Source organism: Myodes glareolus, chromosome 7 (genome assembly GCF_982192425.1).
Source record: "Myodes glareolus chromosome 7, mMyoGla1.1, whole genome shotgun sequence".
Classification (NCBI taxonomy): Eukaryota; Metazoa; Chordata; class Mammalia; order Rodentia; family Cricetidae; genus Myodes; species Myodes glareolus.
Window position 1 is genome coordinate 21,887,878 of NC_142032.1, and position 19,227 is coordinate 21,907,104.

At 46.5% G+C, this 19,227-nt stretch overlaps 1 protein-coding gene and 1 long non-coding RNA gene across 51 annotated transcripts in view; one reads left to right on the forward strand and one right to left on the reverse strand.

Moving 5' to 3' along the window:
• Sorbs1 (sorbin and SH3 domain containing 1) overlaps positions 1 to 16,248 on the forward strand; it is a 223,454-nt gene extending 207,206 nt beyond the window's left edge. For 23 of the 50 annotated variants that reach the window (XM_085693874.2, XM_085693879.2, XM_085693871.2 and 20 more), the window contains 4 exons: positions 7,315 to 7,374; positions 8,089 to 8,147; positions 11,115 to 11,221; positions 13,163 to 16,248. In XM_085693874.2, the coding sequence (XP_085550000.2) occupies positions 7,315 to 7,374; positions 8,089 to 8,147; positions 11,115 to 11,221; positions 13,163 to 13,230 (294 nt within the window). In that variant the 3' untranslated portion in view covers positions 13,231 to 16,248. Of the gene's footprint in view, positions 1 to 7,314; positions 7,375 to 7,956; positions 8,148 to 11,114; positions 11,222 to 13,162 lie in introns of all 50 variants that reach the window. The other 27 variants (XM_085693873.2, XM_085693887.2, XM_085693901.2 and 24 more) reach the window with 2 other exon arrangements.
• Positions 384 to 10,546, reverse strand: LOC125412210 (uncharacterized). Its single transcript, XR_015738343.1, has 3 exons — positions 9,947 to 10,546; positions 2,747 to 4,673; positions 384 to 1,609 (listed from the first exon to the last, which is right to left on the reverse strand). It is a non-coding gene; the product is annotated as an uncharacterized LOC125412210 (long non-coding RNA).
• Positions 16,249 to 19,227: the final 2,979 nt, after the last annotated feature.

The following is a 19,227-nucleotide window of genomic DNA, read 5'->3' on the forward strand; positions in this document are numbered from 1 at the left end:
GGTCTGGTTGATTCCTTTTGAGAATAGAATTGATGGACTCGTGAAGGGCAGCCGTGTACACACGTTCTTTTCAGCCTCTCACTTCACGCAAGGAGGCTCTGGGGATGGGTCCTTCATAAGAGACTCCATCCTCTTGGGGCCTGTCTGGCTGACAGGGATGCTAAAGATGGAAAGGACTGACTTCATCATCTGTTCTGTGGTGGCCTTGTCAGGACATGACCTCAGGCTGTGTCACTTGTTTGGGTAAATACATTCCAATATCAAGAAACTTGCCAGCCGTTCTTCCCCGTGATGAGCCCTGGGTTCCGTTTGAACTTTTATTGGGCTAAGAGACTTGACTGAGCATCTGACCAGTAAACAGAGCGTTAAGTGAAAAGGCAATCCAAGGTGTTGTAGTCATTTACTCTTTCCTTAACTGTCTAGTATCCAGCAGTGTGCTAAGTGCCACGGGAGCCGAAGGCCTTGGACGTTACTACAGACATCCTCTCAGGGAAGTCTCTCTTCCCAGGCTTGGAAGGCTCACTAGGGAAATGACCGTTTAGACAACAGGGCAGCCTCATCTTCCAAAGTCTCCCCAGCTTTTGTGCCTGAATGTGTTCCTGCTTGTCCTTCTCAGCTTCCTATAGACCCTACCTTTCCTAGGAAGCCTTCCTGGCTACCTCTGCTCAACTGGCTAAAGAGCTCTGAGCCTTATCCCTGTGAGCGTGCCTTTGCTCAAATGCCCTTGCAGGCCTGTGTCCCTGTAGAGCATGAAGGCCCTACAGCCAGGGACCACGACACTTGATATAGGGAATGTGCTCAATTAATATTCATTAAATGAAAGAACAGATTAAAAAATAGTTGAGCAGAACTAGAAGAGTTTATGCTGTTGACTGTGGAGTCAGCCCTGCTCACAAGTACTTACACCGCAGAAGAGAGAGACGCAGACGGTCTATCCCCGAAGCCCGAGATGGAAGACATAGTAAGCGTAGGAGGAGCCAGGTGATTGTAAGTAGCATCGGTTGTGGGCTTTAAAGAATAGGGAGTTTTCCCATAGATACATTGGGATGGTGATTGATGGCCAAAGGCCCAGAGGTGGGAAAAACGAAGTATATATAAAGAAGGGTATGTTCCTAGATTCAGCAAGCTTTGCGTGTGCCTACAGATAGATCAGTGGGATCTTGCCAAGGAGACTGGGACCATAGCTTGGTCTACATCTGTCTATGCCTCCAGCAGTCACCATACTCTGAATCTCCCTTGCTGTCCCTTGTCCACTGCCAGTCAGTCCCTGCTCTGCTGCTTTCCTTCCCCTGGGTCACCTGCCCCCATCCCAACTGTCCGGATGTGTGAACTCTTGCGGAAGGTGCTCTGACGTCTTGGTCGTTTATACTGTCAGAATGGGCTGGCTACTTATGTTTTAGGTTTGTTGTCTCTGAACAACAGAAGGGATAAATCAGTGCCAGGGACTTCAGGGGAAGCAGGGAAGAGCATTGGTCTCCAGGCTCTGGTTCTGGCTCTGCCATCAGTCGGCTGAGTGTCTGTGGATGAGTCACATCTCCTTCCCGGCAACTTCCTTGTCCATAAACAAAAGATGCAGGCGTGGGAACTGAACTTCCTTTCAGCTGGTATTCTGTGATGGGATCCCAAGTGAATTTCAGTTGAAATGAGAAAGAACATAAAAAATGTTAAGTCCGGGCTTCATTATAGATCTGTAGAGCTTCACCACTGGGAAACACTTTGCTTTTATTGGTTTTTTGAGTGACAACTTTGTCGACTGGAAAAAACACACATAGATATACACAAAATACACAGCACCTCAGCCTTAACTGGCATGTTCTTGAATTTTGTTCGGCATAATTTTGGCTAATATCATGTAGAACAACTAGTCTAGAAAATCAAAGTGGAGGAAATCTCGGCCATCCCTACGCGAGAAGCAATTTGGTGACTGGAATCTGGATTTGTGTTTAAGAGTACTAGATGTTTGTGAAAAACCTCATCAAATCTCTGAATCAATCCTCACATCCCTGTGATCCCAGAACTCAGGAAGTAGAGGCAGGAGGATTACAGAAAAGAGAGTACCAACTTAGCTGGAGACTGAAAGATGTGCTATAGTAACCAATGGAAACTAAGTCAGTCCCTAGAAGGCTAAGAACAAAGGCAGGGGCCTGGCTGGAGAATGGAAATCAGAAATGGACGGGAAACTCGAGATGTAACTTGTACGATCAAAGGGCAGTTAGAAACATTAAGATCATGCTCTTTGCACACACACACCATACACACATTAAGATGTTCAAAGATGGGAAATGTTTTTCTTTGACTCACTCAGCCCGATAAGCTGAGTTTGAGCCCCAGGACCATGGGGTAGAAAAAGAAAACTGGCTCCCAACAGTTGCCCTCTTTCACATACACACCATGCAATCTTAATTTAAAAAAAAACAAAACAAAGAATTAGAAAACATGGGATTTGTACTTGGCACATTAATGTCTCTCTCTGTTCTCTTGTGTGGTGAAGGAAAAGGCATGAAGTGCCCTGGGAGTGCCTTCCAGTTCCTCACACCTGAGCCATACACCTGCCATCTCCCCTAACATGACAGAAATGGGGAAGGCAGACTGAGTTTGCCGTGGGAAGACTGAGTATTGCTGAGCCTTAGAAACATTAAAATTCCAATGAAGTCAGTGTGCTGCCCCATGGGTAGTCTGCAAGGAGATTGTCTAAGCTGTGAGGAGCCCAAATAATTGTCGATAGCTAGCTTTATAGTGAAATTACCATCTTTTTCTCGTTGGATGTTGTAGGAGAACTCCGTGAAGCCAGAAACCTCTTGGCTGGTTCTCTGGAGGTTTCCTGGGACAGAAACACAGGAGCTTGAGTCTTGCAGGCCTCCCCACTCCACTGACAGAGTTGCCCATGTTCCATGAGCAGTCAGTCTTGTATCGCATTCCTTGGTGAACACCTCACCTCCCGCATTTACAGACGTGAACTCTCCATCTATGTCTAGAGGCTGTGATCACCGCCTCCTTTGAGCATGCCAGTGCTGCCCATTCCTAATTATTAATTGATAAGATGGGCACTCCCCAATCACAGAGCTAGTGCCAAAAAGAACACTATGAATTATGCATAACCCTATTGTTTTATTTTGGAATTTGGAGTCTTTACTCAGAAGACGGTCAGTGTCTGGGAGCTCAGGTTGTTTACTGTCCCATTAGGAGACCAGGATAGGTTGTCATAATGTAGGATGGAATCTGAGGAGACACAGGGCACGATAGAGTGATGCCATCTCAGAGACTCAGGTCCAGTGGCTGCTCAACAGAACAGCAGATTCCTAATGTTCGTGTGGGGACCCAGGCCACACAGCGGATGCATGTCTCTCCCATCGATTCCTTCAGGGTTCTCTAGCATGTGGTTAGCTTATTTTGGACTTTCGCCTTTGGCACACCCCCAGAGCTGGAACAGGATGCTACGTAACTGCCCGAGCACCAGGTGCTTTCTGGGTCCAGAGGGGATTATCAGCTCCAGGGAAGCTAAGGTCAGGTTTCCGACAGACTACCAGCTAAAGACAGATTGCCAGCTAAAGCAGAGCAAGGCCACACACAACATTCGTGGGGAGAACGGAAAGAGCACCCTAGCTCTGAGGCAGCTTGTGGGAGTCCAGAGAAAGCAGTTTCTGGATCAGCAAACTAGTTCCTGCTTATGCTTGGTGGGGAGGTGAAGGGAGGGCAGTGTGTGCTTGCCTGAGTGTGTGCACACACACACCTTGCACATTGGACTGGTTGCTGTTTTTCCAAGCAGATGGAAAGCCGGAATGTGACTTCAGAATCCAAGATGTACATAGCATGAGCTAATGCTCTCTTTATTCTTAGCACCGGCTGGGGCCTGATGAGAACATGTATCTACTCTTAGGCTTAAGGAAGGTCAGACTGACGCCCTGAAGGAAGGCGCTGCCAGCAGAGGGAATGTGCAGCACATACGCAGTCGAAGATTTCCTAGCAGCTATCGTGAAACACAGTGAACGAGTTAGTTTTAATAGCGTATACCCTTTAACCCACATCATGAAACACAGTGACCGAGTTAGTTTTAATAGCGTATGCCCTTTAGCCCAGTATATTCAGAAGATTTTTGGAAGTCAGTGTCTACTTTTGCATCCGTAGCATTTTCCCTTCACTCTGTGTCTCTTGCACTCAGGGCCCCTGTGACTGTTGGTGCCTCACTGACAGCCCAGGCTGAGGAGGAACTGCAAAGCCGGCCAAGTATTAGACAGTGAGAGGTGGAACAGGAAAGGTACGACCTTGTACCTAGAGGGAAAAAAGGTCCTCTGAGGTAAACAGCTTTCTAAGTGAAGGGCTGATTCAGGTAATGGGTGTCAGTGGTTTCCAGCTCTGTTGGAGCGCCCTCTCTCACCAGAGGTGTACATTCCAGCTGTGTGAGATGCTTCCTTAAATCTAAACGGGGAAACCGAGACCTATCGTGTTTATCTTGACCACTTCCTTCATTTATCCAATATTAAGTGGGGAGCCCTGTCCTCCTTACCTCTCAGGAATGGGGTTGTCTCTACTCTCCGGATGTTAAAGCTCGGATAGTGACTATGCTCTGCTTCGGGTATGGGTAGAGACGAGAGGAACTGCTAACCAAGATACCTCTCATACCGTGGTTCCTTGGGTTACTGTCAGATGCTGTCTTTTATGGTGCCCAGACACATCTAGAATAGAGCATGCGGGAAGAGAGGTCAGTGTCCATTTTGAGAAGAGGTAGAATTTGGGTGTTGATAAGGTAATGTCAGCCTTCTCAGCCTGAATGAGGGGGTGGCATGTGAGTCATAGAGGGGCTCAGCTCATGTTCACAGCCTCTGTATAAGGCCCCAGTCTTTACTGGGTTATAAAATTCCCTCCTCTGCCCTCTCCTAGTCAAAAGTTAGTAAAGGTATGAAGTGAGGTGTGAGCCATTGGACCTTCATGTGTTTATAAAAGAGCAGCTCCATTCGCATTCGGTTCACAGATCCTCGTTGGAGCAGCACTGTTGGCCAGGTGATTGATTCCAGCTACAGCTTTGGGACTGGGTTGACCGAAAGATGCTAGGGGCTTTTCTAAGCTGTGGCCACCATCCCAAGAGTTGTCTACGTCTGGCTTGAGGTTATCAGGTCACTAACAGGAGTTTGGACTTTTGGTTTTAATGAGAACTTTTGTTTTTCGTGAGGTGTGACCTAGACCAGTCTTGTCACACTGAGGCCAGAGAATCTCACCTGAGATTCTCTGCAACTTTGCTTTGCAAAGTCAGGCTGAGAACCAGAACAATCAGCACCAGCAGCTAGCAGTGGCCAGTGCCTGGCACAGCCCAGATAACAAAGTCAGAGTCTGTGCTTCAGTAGGGTCTTGGGAGAAACCAACATCCAGCAGGATTTTAGGCAAACTGTTCATCAGCACCCTGACTAGCTCATGGAGACGATTCCACCATCTCTCAGACAGTCATTTCTGTGGTTGGACGGCACTTGCTTGAAAAACCTGTCCCTTCTGTCAAGTCACAATCTATCAGTATCCCCCACACAAGGCGCCCAGAGTTAGCGTTACTGTTCTGAATGCCCACATAGCAAGTGTTTGGAAATGTCCATTCCTTTCCTGTGACCTGGAGGAAGCCTTGGCACAGAGGCAGGGGGATGGTGAGTGAAGCACAAAGTCGACTCCGGCCCCTGGCAAAGGCCAGCAGTCCTGAGACATCAAAGGAGTAGCATAATGGGCCCTGCAGTTTTGTCTGCCCTTTCCCTGCTGCCGGAGTAGAGTCCAAGGGGGAGGTTTGAATGGTTGAGGCTAGGAAGGGTTTTAGAGAAGTTGAAGAGCTTCTCAAAACAAACATGGGGGGCTAGAGAGATGACTCAGCAGTTAAGAACACTGACTGCTCTTCCAAAGGACCTTGACTCAGTTGCCATCACTCAGATCACGGCTAACAGCTGTCTCTAACTCCAGTTCCAAGGAAATCTGATGACCTTTTCTGGCTACCATGTCTATCGAATGTACATGGTAAACAGACAGACATGCAGGCAAAACAACCATACATATGCCATAAAAATAAATAAGGCTAAAAAAATAAACCTAACGCTAAAACAAACAACACCAAGTGTAAGAGAGTGGTGCCTGCCATAGCTGTTGCTCTGCTGGGCACGCTGCAGGGTGCAGACATCTACGGCGGAGATGAGCAAGAGGGGCAGCTAAGCAGTTCACCTCTCCCCAGCTGCCCTACTCCTTTCTGGGCATGCTTTTCTAGAGAGCGGTGTGGTTAGCACACCCTGCCTGTCTCCTGGTTTGGGGGTGCAGTCACGGGTGATTATGTCATTTGGCACACCTGAGAAGGATAAGGGGAGCATGGTGGTGTGAAGGCGGAAGAGGTCAGGCAGGGGAGAGGCCGGGACCAGGAAACCGCTGCACAGCCCATGTGACCCCACTGTCTCTCTGAAGCGAGTGTGTGCTGCACAGAAGATTTCTGAGTGCCCTTCTGAAAGATTGTGGGGCTGCAGTCAGCTGTTGCGGCTATTAAACGTTACCTGGAGGGCATCTCCAGAGGTGGACTTCCAAGTGTCTATCCAGAGAGACTTCCTAGAGCTTAGAATTGAACCCTCTCTGGAGAAAGTGTTCCCAAACTCTCTTCCAACAGAGACTTGACCTCCTTGTGAGAGCCCAGCTTCAAAGAAAGGTCTGCATGGCCTCAATTCCATAGCAACACATGTCACCTGGACTGGTGATAATGACACGTTGCTCTGCGTCTAGAAACAAGCTGGAGCTCATTCCATAGCTCTCCTGACTGTGTCATGTGCAGATTCTTTGGAGGCATATGATCTTGTCTGAGACTTCATCTGTTACGCAGGGATATCTCAGTAGCGCTGTAGTCCTTGTGAATGCCCAATGTGGGTCCCGATGGTTCCCTCACGGTCCTGACCATTGTCTCCCCATCAACCAAAATCCGAATCCACCTTTGACACCGCAGCCCCTCCCTGGAAACGTGTTCACTAAGATCAAAGGGTTTGAAGTGGCGGGGGCAGCAGGTCTGTTCTTAAAGGCAGCCCTTCTCAGTGTCTCTCCTGCCAGTCTGAGGACCCTGTGTTGTCCTTCTCACCTCATGTGTCCCATTTCCCATCTCATTGCCGGATGCTTGCTTCTAACTCTGTACATCTGCATTTTCTCCTGTGCATCTGCCACGTTGTCATGGAAACTCAGTGGCCACGGGCCACAAATACCCGCTGTCATCTGAATGTGGTGGTGTGGTACGTGTATTTGCTCACGCTTTTATTTTGAATCCTTTCCAATGTGACATCTGCTAAAATGTCTCCCTTATGATTTGCTTGGTGATCACAGCCTTCTCATCATTCATTGAGCGCAGGACCTGATCTCACAGAATCTGAAAAGAACTATGTGGTAAGATGCCTGTTGAATAAGACTGTGGCTTTCCTAAAGAGAACCCTTACTGACTGCAGCGTGTAGACCAGAGTAACTGCCTGGTAAACATCCCGCTGTGGTTTTCAAGAGCCCACGACTGATGTAGTAGAGCCAGGGATTCGGCCACCCTCTACGCCTCTAAAAGAGTGGAGGAATTTAGAGACAGTTGCACTCTGCCTGCAGGTGGGATTCAGTAATGTGCTAGTGCATGACTTGGGGAGTCATTCCTGTATTTCTAGCCCGAGATTATTCCAGCTGTAGCAGTTACTCACTAATTCCAGGCTTTTGTGCTGCTGTTCCCTAGAAACAGTCATACTAAATGCCGAATTCCTCTGTCTTACCTGTCTTTCCATGCTTACCTGGATCCCTCCTGCACTCCACTACTGGAATCTCTGTTGTTGTTTTTTTTAACCTGGATCTTCAACTCTGTTTTTCTCCCTGGACTTACGTGCTTCGTCTGGAATGTCACATCTCTTCCTTTCTCTTTTTTTTTTTTTTTTTTTGTGTCCCCACATTGACTGTTTTATGGGGGTTTCTGGATATCGCGGGGCCACCTCACAGGAAGCGGTTTGCAATGAGATCATAAACATTGCCGAGAAATCTGTCCATTACTGCAGCACTGTCTCTCACCCCCTTGACTTCCGTCACAAGGTCCCCCCCTCTGACAGTAAATCATCTTTAATCGTTTCTCAGCAACCTCAAGCCCAGCAGCGGAGAGTCACCCCAGACAGGAGTCAGCCCTCACAGGATTTGTAAGTAGTCTGAGAACTTCGGTTCTTATGTTGTTGGACTCTCTGCTTTGGAAAATGATTGGCTAACTCCGTAGCAGCTGTTTGGGGGAAATGAGCTAATTGCTTCCCGCCTCTTTGGGGTTTTCTAGGGAAGGCTATATTTCCTGTCAGCCAATGAAGACAGGTGGTAGGTGAATGAAAGAGGTCGTGAGCAACTCGGAGAGAGATGGGTAAAGAATTAATGACCATGCTGGGCGGTGGTGGCGCACGCCTTTAATCCCAGCACTGGGGAGGCAGAAGCAGGTGAATCTCTGTGAGTTTGAGGCCAGCCTGGTCTACAAGAGCTAGTTCCAGGACAGGTTCCAAAGCTACATAGAAACCCTGTCTCATAAAACATAAAAAAAAAAGAAAAGAAATAATGACCATACAAGGGGAAATGAGAGTTGTGCTAATGAGTTTCAATATCAGTGCTATGGAGAGCAAAGAAAAAGGAACAGTTAATTCTGAGCTGAAATGAATTAACAGTGTTGATTTATTTACTCATTCATCCAAAATAAATAGTGGATCCATCCCATGGTTTATACACATGGGAGAAAATTCTGTCCATAGAAGATGAAAAGTGGTTTGAGTCCAGCTCTGAGTCAAAGGCAGGGAGTAGGTTGTGTTGGGAGCCTGAAGAAGGCCCGTGTGACTAGCAGAGGGTTCATGGAGGTGAGGACAGAGATGAAAGTTAGGATGTTGGGGTGGGACCAGATTCTAGACTGCAGCTGAAATCGGTTTGGATTTTCTTCTCCAGACACCAGGAAGCCGCTAAAGGTTTCAAAGTGAGGCGTGTATTGATCATGTTTATTCTAGGGAGGTAACTCTGGCAACAGAAGGAGAATGGGATTCAGAAATAAGGGACAAGTATGTTGGTTAGGAAATATGAAGTTGGTCATGGTCTTAGCTAGAACAGAATGAGCTTTTGGTAACCTTGGAAATATATAAGATTACCAACCGAGAGCCTGGGTAAAGAGTGATCGACGGTGACGGAGAACAAGAAAGGGCAGCGGGTACAGGCACAGGCTCAGGAATGCTCCCTGTCATAGGACAGAGCCCATAGCCTGGTCAGCCATGCTGCCCACCTCTGCGAGACCAGGAGTAAAAATGAGAAGGCTCACCTGGCATTCCCTCTGGCAGCTGGACAAATGACTAGCGACTGTAACAATAGTGAATGTTCCATTAGAAAGAGGAAGTTTGGCGATGCATGGGATGGGGTGGGGGACTGGAGATCAAGGGACACTGGAGACAGGGCAGAGTCTTAGGCATGTTTGTGCCAAAGAAATAGGTGAGAAAATTGAAAGATACAAGTTAGAAGCTGTAAGTGGAAGAAGAGGGTTCAGCATGGCCAGGAGACAGCGTACTTGCACACGGTAACAGGGGCAGGACAGCAAGAAGGGACAGACTCTGGTCTGGCAGGGAAGAAGTCAGCAAGTTTCCATCTTGGAGAGTGGGGACAAGAATGTGAAGCACTCTGTTGAGAGTAGGGTGCCGGAACCAGCAGAGAATCTCAGCCAGAGGGTTTCTGAGCTGCTGGGAACACTAGGGCTAAGTGGGACCAAGGCCACAAGGGTACAGATTTTCTCCAGTCTGTCTCCATCATTTGCTTACAAACAAGCAGAATTATTTTCCAGAACATGGACTAACAAAGTAGCCGTGGTGGAAATTCAGGGGACGGTCAGTGTAAGATGTTAGTGCAGGTATGCATTAAACAGCTAGCTGTAGGAATCCAGGTTAGGTAGGAAATAAAGACAGAAACGTGAGAAAAGGTATTCACTTACCCACTGGAGATCTGCCCCCATCGTTTAATTCCTCTCCAGAGACCTTTGCTCTGGCAGCCGTGTCCTTCCACTGTAGTCTCAACAGCCAGGGAAGGGTCGTGGAAACAGGTGTTCTAGGATGTGTCACTCAGCGCAAGCCTCTCGGTTCTGGAAGACATTGCCGCGGGCTTGTTTCTAGTTGCTCTTACCCCACATTGGAACTCACTGACATTACTGGAAATGGCGTTAGACGGGCTCGTTTACAAGATTCTGGTGCTGCTGTGGCATTTGTGCCTATGAGAGTCCCTGGAAGCAGTTGCTGGGGGAATGAGTGAGAACAAAGCCGGCCCTGGATGCTGAGGCTGATGTCAGTTTCACAACAAGCTTCACTGTTGTCAGGACACAGAGCAGTGCATGCCAGATGTCCTAGGCCAAAGAGCAAGTCAATAAAAACCTTATCTGCAGCTCTCGTTGGGGTGGAGCAGAATTAGAAAGCTTTCGGAGTCTCCTGAAAAGGAGCCCTACAGTTTGAAACTCTCAAGAAAGTTTCGTTAAACAGCGTGACAATGGGAATGTGCTATATTATTGTTGTTGTTGTTGTTGTTGTTATTTTGTTTTTAAGACAAAGTCTCACTCTGTAGGCCAGGAGCTCAGCATGCAGGACAGAGTGTGCATGGACTCAATGACAGTCTTCCTGCCCCAACCTCCTGCATGCTCAGATCACAGACATGAGCCATTCAAAACATTTTCCCACCTGCCTATGTCTGCTACCTGGTTTTACAATTCCCTTTTGTTCTCTAATGTATATGGCCAGAATGTAATGCTCATGGAGCTAAATAACTGCCAATTATTCTTAATAATTTACCTATATTGTCCTATTATCAAAAAGGGTGTGGTTAACTTTAAAGGCAGTAAAGTGGACAGAGAGGGGTGAAGACAATAAAGGTCTGCCATTGTGATGAAAGAAAACTAAGGTTAACGATCAATCATTCACGATATTCAATAACTCCCCGTCCTTGTCAGTCTTAATTTTTCAAGAGCTAGAGAAATAATCAGTACAATGTTTTTATCATCCGACGGGAAACATTATGTAAATATTGGGGTCACAGTACTGGCATTTATAGATGGTCATTAAATCCTGCCAGCAACCAAGCCCCTCACTGGTCCTTTTCCTGATTTGTCGATGTAGCTACCAAGCACTTTATAGCTATGTGCCGCAGAACGATGATGAGTTGGAGCTCCGAGATGGAGATATTGTTGACGTCATGGAAAAATGCGACGACGGATGGTTTGTTGGTAAGAACCCACCATTCTTTTTTCCTAGTGGTGTATAGAGGGAAGGGCAAGAGATGGTGGGACATGCCAAAAGCAGTCCTCTTTGCACAGAGAGCAATCTCTCAGCGCCTGCAGGAATGCTGGGCCTCTCATTCTCAGGGCAGTGTGAATGTTACTGAGTGGAACCTAAAGCCCAGCTAGGCCGGTGTCTGTGACACAGGCTGCAGGGGTCAAATTCATCATTGCTATTAATTGGGTTCAGTTTGTATTTCTATTGTGTATACGTTTAACATTCACTGACTGTATTTTTAAAGCTCTTAAGAAACAACACAAGAAACATCTGACTTAGACTAGGTCTCCACCATGAAGTTCAAGCACATGTGTAAATGTTCCCAACACCCTTTTATTTACTCTAGGCTTTTAATAACTTGAACAAAAACAATCAACTCAGATAATAGAGGGCATAAAACTCAGTCCCGGATTTGTTCCCCAGTACCACAGACTACAGATAGAGAGAGAGAGAGAGAGAGAGAGAGAGAGAGAGAGAGAGAGAGAGAGAGAGAGAGAAGGAGGGAGGGAGAGGGAAGGGGAGTGAGGAAGAGAGGGAGGTGAGAGGGGGAGGGAGGAATTGAGGGAGAGGGAGAGAGAGAGAGAGAGAGGACAATGCAATATCTACCTTTTCAGGAAAGGGAGAGAAAGGCCAACATCCATAGAGATTCCGCTGCAGACCCAGAGTGCTTGCTCCGTTTTCACTGCCTTCTCTCATAAGGATCCCTGTAAGACAAAAATTAGCCTCTCTTGACAAATTCAAAAAGTGAGGGGCAGTGGCATTTAATAAGTCTTCCAAGGTCTCTCTGATAGGAAATGCCAGACTTCCCAGCATGCATCCTCTCTGTTGGGCCGTCAGTACAGCGGGAGCCACTGGTTCACTCTGGGCCTCAGTCTCCTCCTTTCCAACACCTGCCCTTGTCTGACTCTCCGGAAGAAGCTTCCTAAAGCAGTGTTGGGACTGGAGTGGTCAGAACACGAAGCTTCAGGAAGACAGGTTGGAGGACAGGGAGCCACCCCCTAGAGAAGGCTCTGTCCTCCCAGAAGTCAGGCTTCTTATCAGTTAGCCAGAGACATATTACAGTTTCACAGTAGCAGCAGGCATGCCAAGTGTAAAATTTAAAGTTTTAGAGGGGTCACACTGTAAAAATAAAGAGGAACACATAAAATTAGTTCTGATGTTTTATGAGCCTGAAGTATTCAGATATTATCTTTTGAATACATTAACAATGTTAGTGGTATATTTTATATTGTTTTCATTCTAAGTTCTTGGAAGCACAATTTTTAGTTATTGTATGTGGATGTCCTACTAAAGAGTGAGGCTGAGGCAGGAGAATGTCATATTCTAGGCAAGTTTGAGCTGTACCACAAGACTGTGTCTCCAAAAGTGAGTGGCGGGGGCGGGAGGGGGGTTGAGAGAAGGAGGGAGAGGTTGAGAATGGTGTTGCTGTTAAGTTCCTCTAGGAGTGCTTCCATTTCCAACCCAAAGGGAAGGGACACCAGTTCTCCCATGAAGGCAGGCACCCTGGTTGACATTAGGATGAATATCTTCCTTGCACAGCTGAGTACACATTTAGCAGTCCAGCATTTCTAGTCGGTGAGGACAGAGTGCTGAGAAGACCAGTGGGGCTGGGCATCAGTAGACCTGGGTTCAGATTCGGCCTCCAACATTGGTGAAGCTCAGGGACCTGAGAAGTATTACTTAAACTCTGGGTCCCTCCGTCTGAAACGTGTATGATCTTGCCCTTTCTCCCCACCCTGCTTCCTCATTTTGTAGCCCAAACGATGTAGCTATGGAAACCACTGTGTGGGATTGTTACCCAGGGACCGTGCAGAATCTCCAGAATTCTCTGTGCACTCAGCGTGTCTTCTCATTTGGCGTCTGTTTTTGTTTGCTTGTTATGTTTCTTGCAGGCACTTCAAGAAGGACGAGGCAGTTTGGTACTTTTCCGGGCAACTATGTAAAACCTTTATATCTGTAAGAAGACTGAAAAATCACAGAGATTATTTTTCTCGGAGGATGAAGCATCATTCATGAACTGGTCTCTTTATTTAAATATTGAGTCAGTAGGAAATTTACTGCAGTTGGTAAAGAATTCAAGGAGAGGAACAAAGAACTGTGTTAAAACCCGCTGTGTATCAGGGCTTGACTGTATGTTGAGGAAACTGGTATTTACGTGGCTGCTTCTGGGAGCTGCTCCAGCCCCCACTGTTCGGGTAATCCGATCTGGAGTTGTGTCCATGGGCAGCGTTAGCCAAAACTGTGCTCAGTCTTTACCCACTCCCATTTCCAAGGGGCCCCCTGGGGCAGATAGCTCAATTCCTTAGCCATGTCCCACAGGCCCAGCCTGAACATCACCAACCATCCCGCCTCTATCCCTGGCTGTTCCAGAGCTAGTAGAGCCCCAGTGCTGCTGGAAGCCAATCTGGGTTGCTGAGGTTCTCCTTCAGCACCATGACTTGATGAGGTCTAGGTAAAGAAATGGAGGCAGACCTGGTGCCCTGGCATTCAGTCAGCTGGGTGACATTGCTCTGGACTGCTCTGATATTCAGACAGAAAGCATGCCATATTTGTCCTGAGCTTGGGAGCAGGTGGCCAGACAGATGGGTTACATTTGTGTTTCCACGTGACTGAGGCAGTTACCTTGGGGCTTTGGAGGTCACTTGGAGTATACTCCTTTCCTGGTCACCATCAGTGGCTGGGCAGGGTGGGATGTGCCTTTCTTCTCTGGCTTAGTATGAGCTCGATACCCCTGAGCCCACAGAATACAGACTGAGCTCTAGTTTTCTTAGCATGTGTAGGTGCAAGATGGCTGCTGGGCCACCATGGTAAGGCACCCTCAGACCTGGGAGGGATCCCAGTATTGCCCATGGAGGGGTTCAAAGGCCGCTTGGAATGCTGTCTCTCCCGACCCTTGTCCCCCTCCTCCACAACACCCCAGGCCAGGGAGTTCTGATGCACATGGGTAAATGTCCATTCAGAGCCGAGGAGTCATACACTGTCTGGGTATGAAGCTGCAGTTCCGCTCCTTCTGATGGCCACCAGGAGTCTGTCCTCTGTGGGTCCTGGCCGTGAAGAGGGGACCCCTTTGACACCTGGGTGCTGTCACCACACTAATTGTTAGATCCCTAATTGACACAAAGCTAGGTATGGCCTGTTCCCAGAGCTCTACTTGCCAGGGGTTCAGCTGAGCGGACGACATAGGAAAAGGAGCCCAATCTAGAGAGACTGTGCTACGTGCAGAGGGTGTGAGAAGGGATGAGTTTCTCCTGGGGTGGGTACCCTAGAAAACATTGCCAGGTTTGCATCTCCCTCAGCTCACTGAGGATGCTGGGAGAACCTTTGTCTGAGGGTATTTATGTCTGGGAATACTTGGAATTTCCCCCCAGACTCTCAGCTTCGTATTCTACCCACAAATACATGGACAAGGTCACAGATAGCAGGAATTGTAGGTGATAGGGGTATATGCTGGAACCCCTGGCTCTCTGCATGTAGTTGAGAATCATGCTAACCACTGTCCCAAAGTCCGGAGTCTTTACAAGTCAGAAACATTTGTTTTCAGTGGCTGCCTCTACAGCTGCCCCAGATAGCCTAGAATCTCACTCGCTCCCCCCTCCCACCCATCAGCCACAGTTCTCCAAAGAGGCTCTCAGGAAAGACACTGCCACTGATTGATTCACACTGAAATATAGGATAGGAGGAATGTGTTGCCTCCTTCAGGGGGCGTTGTTTTCACTGACAGAGCAGAGCTTTTAATCCCAAGGGAGAAGGGTGTGGAACTGAGAGGGTAGAAGCTTCCTGGGCACAAAAGCCCTGGTGACTCTATGACCTTTTGCTTTGGAAGCTTTGCTTCACTGGCCGGTAGCACTGCTTTCTTTTTTTCCTTTGCCCCTCTCAAGGGAATATAGCAAAAAAAAAATGTAATAATAATAAAATAAAATAAATAAATGTATATGTGCATTTTTTAACCCATTTGGAATGTAGTCCTTGCTCACTCCTAGATGCCAATCATGAATAGTGCAATTGTATCTAAATTTCCTGAGGGGTGCTTTTTGGTTAAGTAGGTAACTTCAAACACCTCCTTAAATACAGCTAGAAAAAAAAAAACCATTTTGTAAAAGCCACATATGCACCCAATGCCAGCGTCACACAGATGATCTCCCGAAATCCAGGTATGCCCACCTTTAATAAAAATCGTTCCAGCTTCCTATGAATGAAAAAAATGAAAAGAGCGAAGGTTTCCAATTAATACTTTGTCTTCAGACATTTAGTAATATAAAGTACCTATTTTTATGCTGAAATGTTTATACAGGTTTACTAACAGCAAGCGCAGCTAACTGGCGGCATGCCTCACAACACGGTTTTGATATATTAGCCATGCTTCCAGGTAAATGCACGCCCTAAATTATTCACCTTTTGCAGTCTCTCTGGGATCAGTAAAAGAAAAAACATCATGTTTGAGAAGTGGGACTGTAAATATGTAATGTATATTTAACTTTGTGTAGCCCATGTACCTACCTTGTATAGAAAATAATTTTTAAAACTTGAGCAGAAATGGAGTAAAATAAGGAAGTCTTGAAGGGTTGTTTTTTTCCCACTTTTATTTAAATGAAGGAATTTCAAATAATTCACCTGCAGACTTTTAGCACAAAAATAGTTGTTGGAAATTATTAACATATAAAATTGTTCTTTGGGGAAAAGACGACAACTATAATATCATTTACAGTTTTCATTTTGCAGTTCTGTTCATCTGCAGTAGTATTAAATCCTATTGCTGGAAAAGGTTACTTCCAAGAAAGAAGATTATATTCAGAAAAAAATAACTGACATATGTAGCCTACTAAGGTATTGCATCTAAATTCCACACCAAGCGCATGTACTATGCAGACACAGATTTTTCTGTTCATTTATTTTTCTTTATTGCAGTGGATTGATTTGATAGACATGTTGAATTACTACTTTGCTGTACATATTATTTAATAAACTTTATTCAGAATTACGTGGCACCTTTGTGTTTTTGTCCTTCCTTGGTTCTTTCTTCCTGAGAGGGAGGCCCCACTGCTGCTTCAGATTCTCGTGCCCGCCTCTCCGTTCTTAATCCCCGACCGCCAGATTTCTTCTCCTCCCCCTATTTTTTCTCTGTAGCTTAACTCTGATCATCGATACATTGATAAAAGTACACTATTTGTTCTGATAACAAAAATAATGACTCTGTGTCTTAAGTGAAACCTTATGAAATATATATGTCTCGGTTTGCTCCTCAAAACATGGGCAAACGTGCCGTTTAGTTTTCCACTCTCAAGTGTGGCTGTGACTCTTCCGCTGTGCTGAGTTGCTTGGCTTCTCTCCCCACATCAAGTATATGAAAACACTCAACCCTATCCAAGTCTCCTTCCCTCTTCTGCGACCACCCCTGCAGCCACTCCACTCCATGACTGTGAGCTGCCACCTCACTCAGGCAGCGTTCACCCAGCCCTCCTCTCTCTTGCCCTGTCCTCTGCCTTCTCGAAGTAGTAGTTTGCGACTGCTAGACAGTGAGGTGGGACCTCAGACAGGTCAGGAGAGGGTTGCTTTCTGGTATCTGCTGGTCTCCAGCCCGGTCCACTTTCACAGGCACTGCTGACCTTTCTCTTGTACCTCTGTCCGTCTCTCCCAACTCCATTTGGAGCCTGGCCACTTTTACTTTTGTAACCGAGCCGTATTCTCTTGCCCAGACCATTGCAGTAACTGTAGCTGGCCTGCTGGTTTCTCCCTTGCCTCCTGTCCCCCAGCCATGGCAGGACAGCCAAAGCCTTCATTGTGAGATTGCCCGTATACTCTTGGTTGTGGACTGAATCCATAAGCACTACCCTTACCTCACCGTAGTGACCCACAATCCTATCTGCTGATTTCTGGTGACTTGTTCTCACCTGTATCCCTAAGGTCAGCACTCCGAGAGCATCATGCTCGCCACGCCTTGTGCTTAGAAGATCCTTTCCCCGAAAGCTGTTGACTTCCTCTCTTTCTTTGGGCCTTCGTTTTGTTCTGCTTAAGGTTTCCCCTGGTCACCTTATATAGGATGGAAACAGTTGTCCTCACTCAAGCATTCTGTCCTCTTTTCATTGATGAATGTAGGTTCGTTTCTCCTTACATGCTAAACATACATGACTTCCTATAGTCTTAGGATTTTCCTGTAATAGAGCTTGCGCATAGCTCCAAAAGATGTGCATCCAGTTCTCTGTTGTTGATACACGTGTGAGATTCTTGCCAGCTTTTTACCACAGTGAAAGAACGATGCTGTTTGGAGCAGAGCTATTGACTCTGAAAAGAAACATTTCACACCTTTGGAGAATGTCAAGTTCCCTTTCTGAGGTACCAACTTCTACTCCTGCCAAGTCCAAGAGAGTGTGTTTCCCACCTTCCAATTAAAACCGCAGCCAGCCTCCCTGAAGGGCTGTTGTTTTGGCCAGCAGCTTCTCAACACTCTGAGATCTTCACTGTTTCTCATCCCTTGGTTGCTTTCTCTCAGCATGTGCTGCCCAAGGGACTGATTCTTCACAGTACAAGTATGAGCCAGAGAGTCACTATGAAGGCCCTTTTAGTGAGAAACCCAACACTATTGGCATGTGTGGAGACATACCAAAAAGAGTTCAAAGTAGCCTCAGGCAGGAGTGGATCCAGGAACTCAAACTTTCTCTGCTGTATGTATCTTATTTTTGGCTCTCTGGTCTTGTTTGACTGCATTTTCTACTACTGAGAACAGCTATGGGGTGCAGGGAATGTCATTTTTAGTTTTCTGACTCTAGATGAAAAGGCGCTTCTGTCTGGCTCCCCCTGAGAAAATAATTCCAGACTCTTTGGTAGATTCCTCCTGGATTTTATTTTGGTACCTGGTGCCATCCCCTGGTCCAACCACTGATGTTTAGTGTATGTGTGTGTGTGTGTGTGCGTGTGTGTGTGGGGGGGTGGGTATGTGTATAAAGATCATCCACAGCTTGCACATCCCTGAGACTTCAGCCTGAGATTGCATCCTTACAAAGACCCCATCCTGAGATTAGCTCAACAGACTCCTGAATTGTGCTGTATAAAACACATACACCAAGTTCCAGGCTACTTCTGGTGCATCTCCATTAGTGCACATGGCCCACCCAATCCCAGCTTTTCTGTATGTGTGTCTGTCAGTTCTTTATTCTCAGTCACCCCACGTAGGTCAGTCCCTAAGTCATGGAGTTCATGGCATCTAGCCTTGGAGAATTATTCAGCAAGTTTTGGAAAGAAACACCACTATCTTGTTCCAGTGAGAATTCCAGTGTGGCTGAGTGGAAACAATATACTGAAGCTCTTTGATCCAGACCTTGGAAGGAACCCAGTGGAGGATGACTTCTGCCCAGTAGATGAAGTCAGTGTGACCATGAAGGCACAGCGGAAAGTATATCACATACTAAAAGTGAAAGAATTCTCCAGAAGGAAGAAGAAATGTTTGGATGAGCTAGAAATGGGTTTATTTGTCAAGTCTTAGCATGTAGAAGTCAGTGATTTCAGGACTATGAAAGAGTAACTACTTGATTCAGGTTATTTGCTAAATGAATTAGTGAGAAAATGGTTTGGATTTAAAGAAGTTCTACACTCTAAGCTGTACACTGTTGTCCTAGCAAACTACTTCCCAAATAACCGTCTCAGAGATTTAATATTAATTATAAATGCTCAGGCTTGTTACTGACTAGCTCTTACAACTTAACCCATTTCTATTAATCTTTGTGCTGCCCTGAGGTTTATGACTTTTACCTCTATCTCATTTTGTGTGTCCTACTTATTCTCTGTCTAGCTGGTGACTTCTCTCTCTGCCCTTCTTCCCAGCATTCTCCTTGTCTGGCTCTCCTGCACAGTTTCTTTCTGTCCAGCTATTGGCCAGTTAGCTTCTTTATTAAACCAATCACAGTGACATATTCATATAGTGTAAAGGAATATTCCACAGCCCTACATTGTGAGTATTTTTACT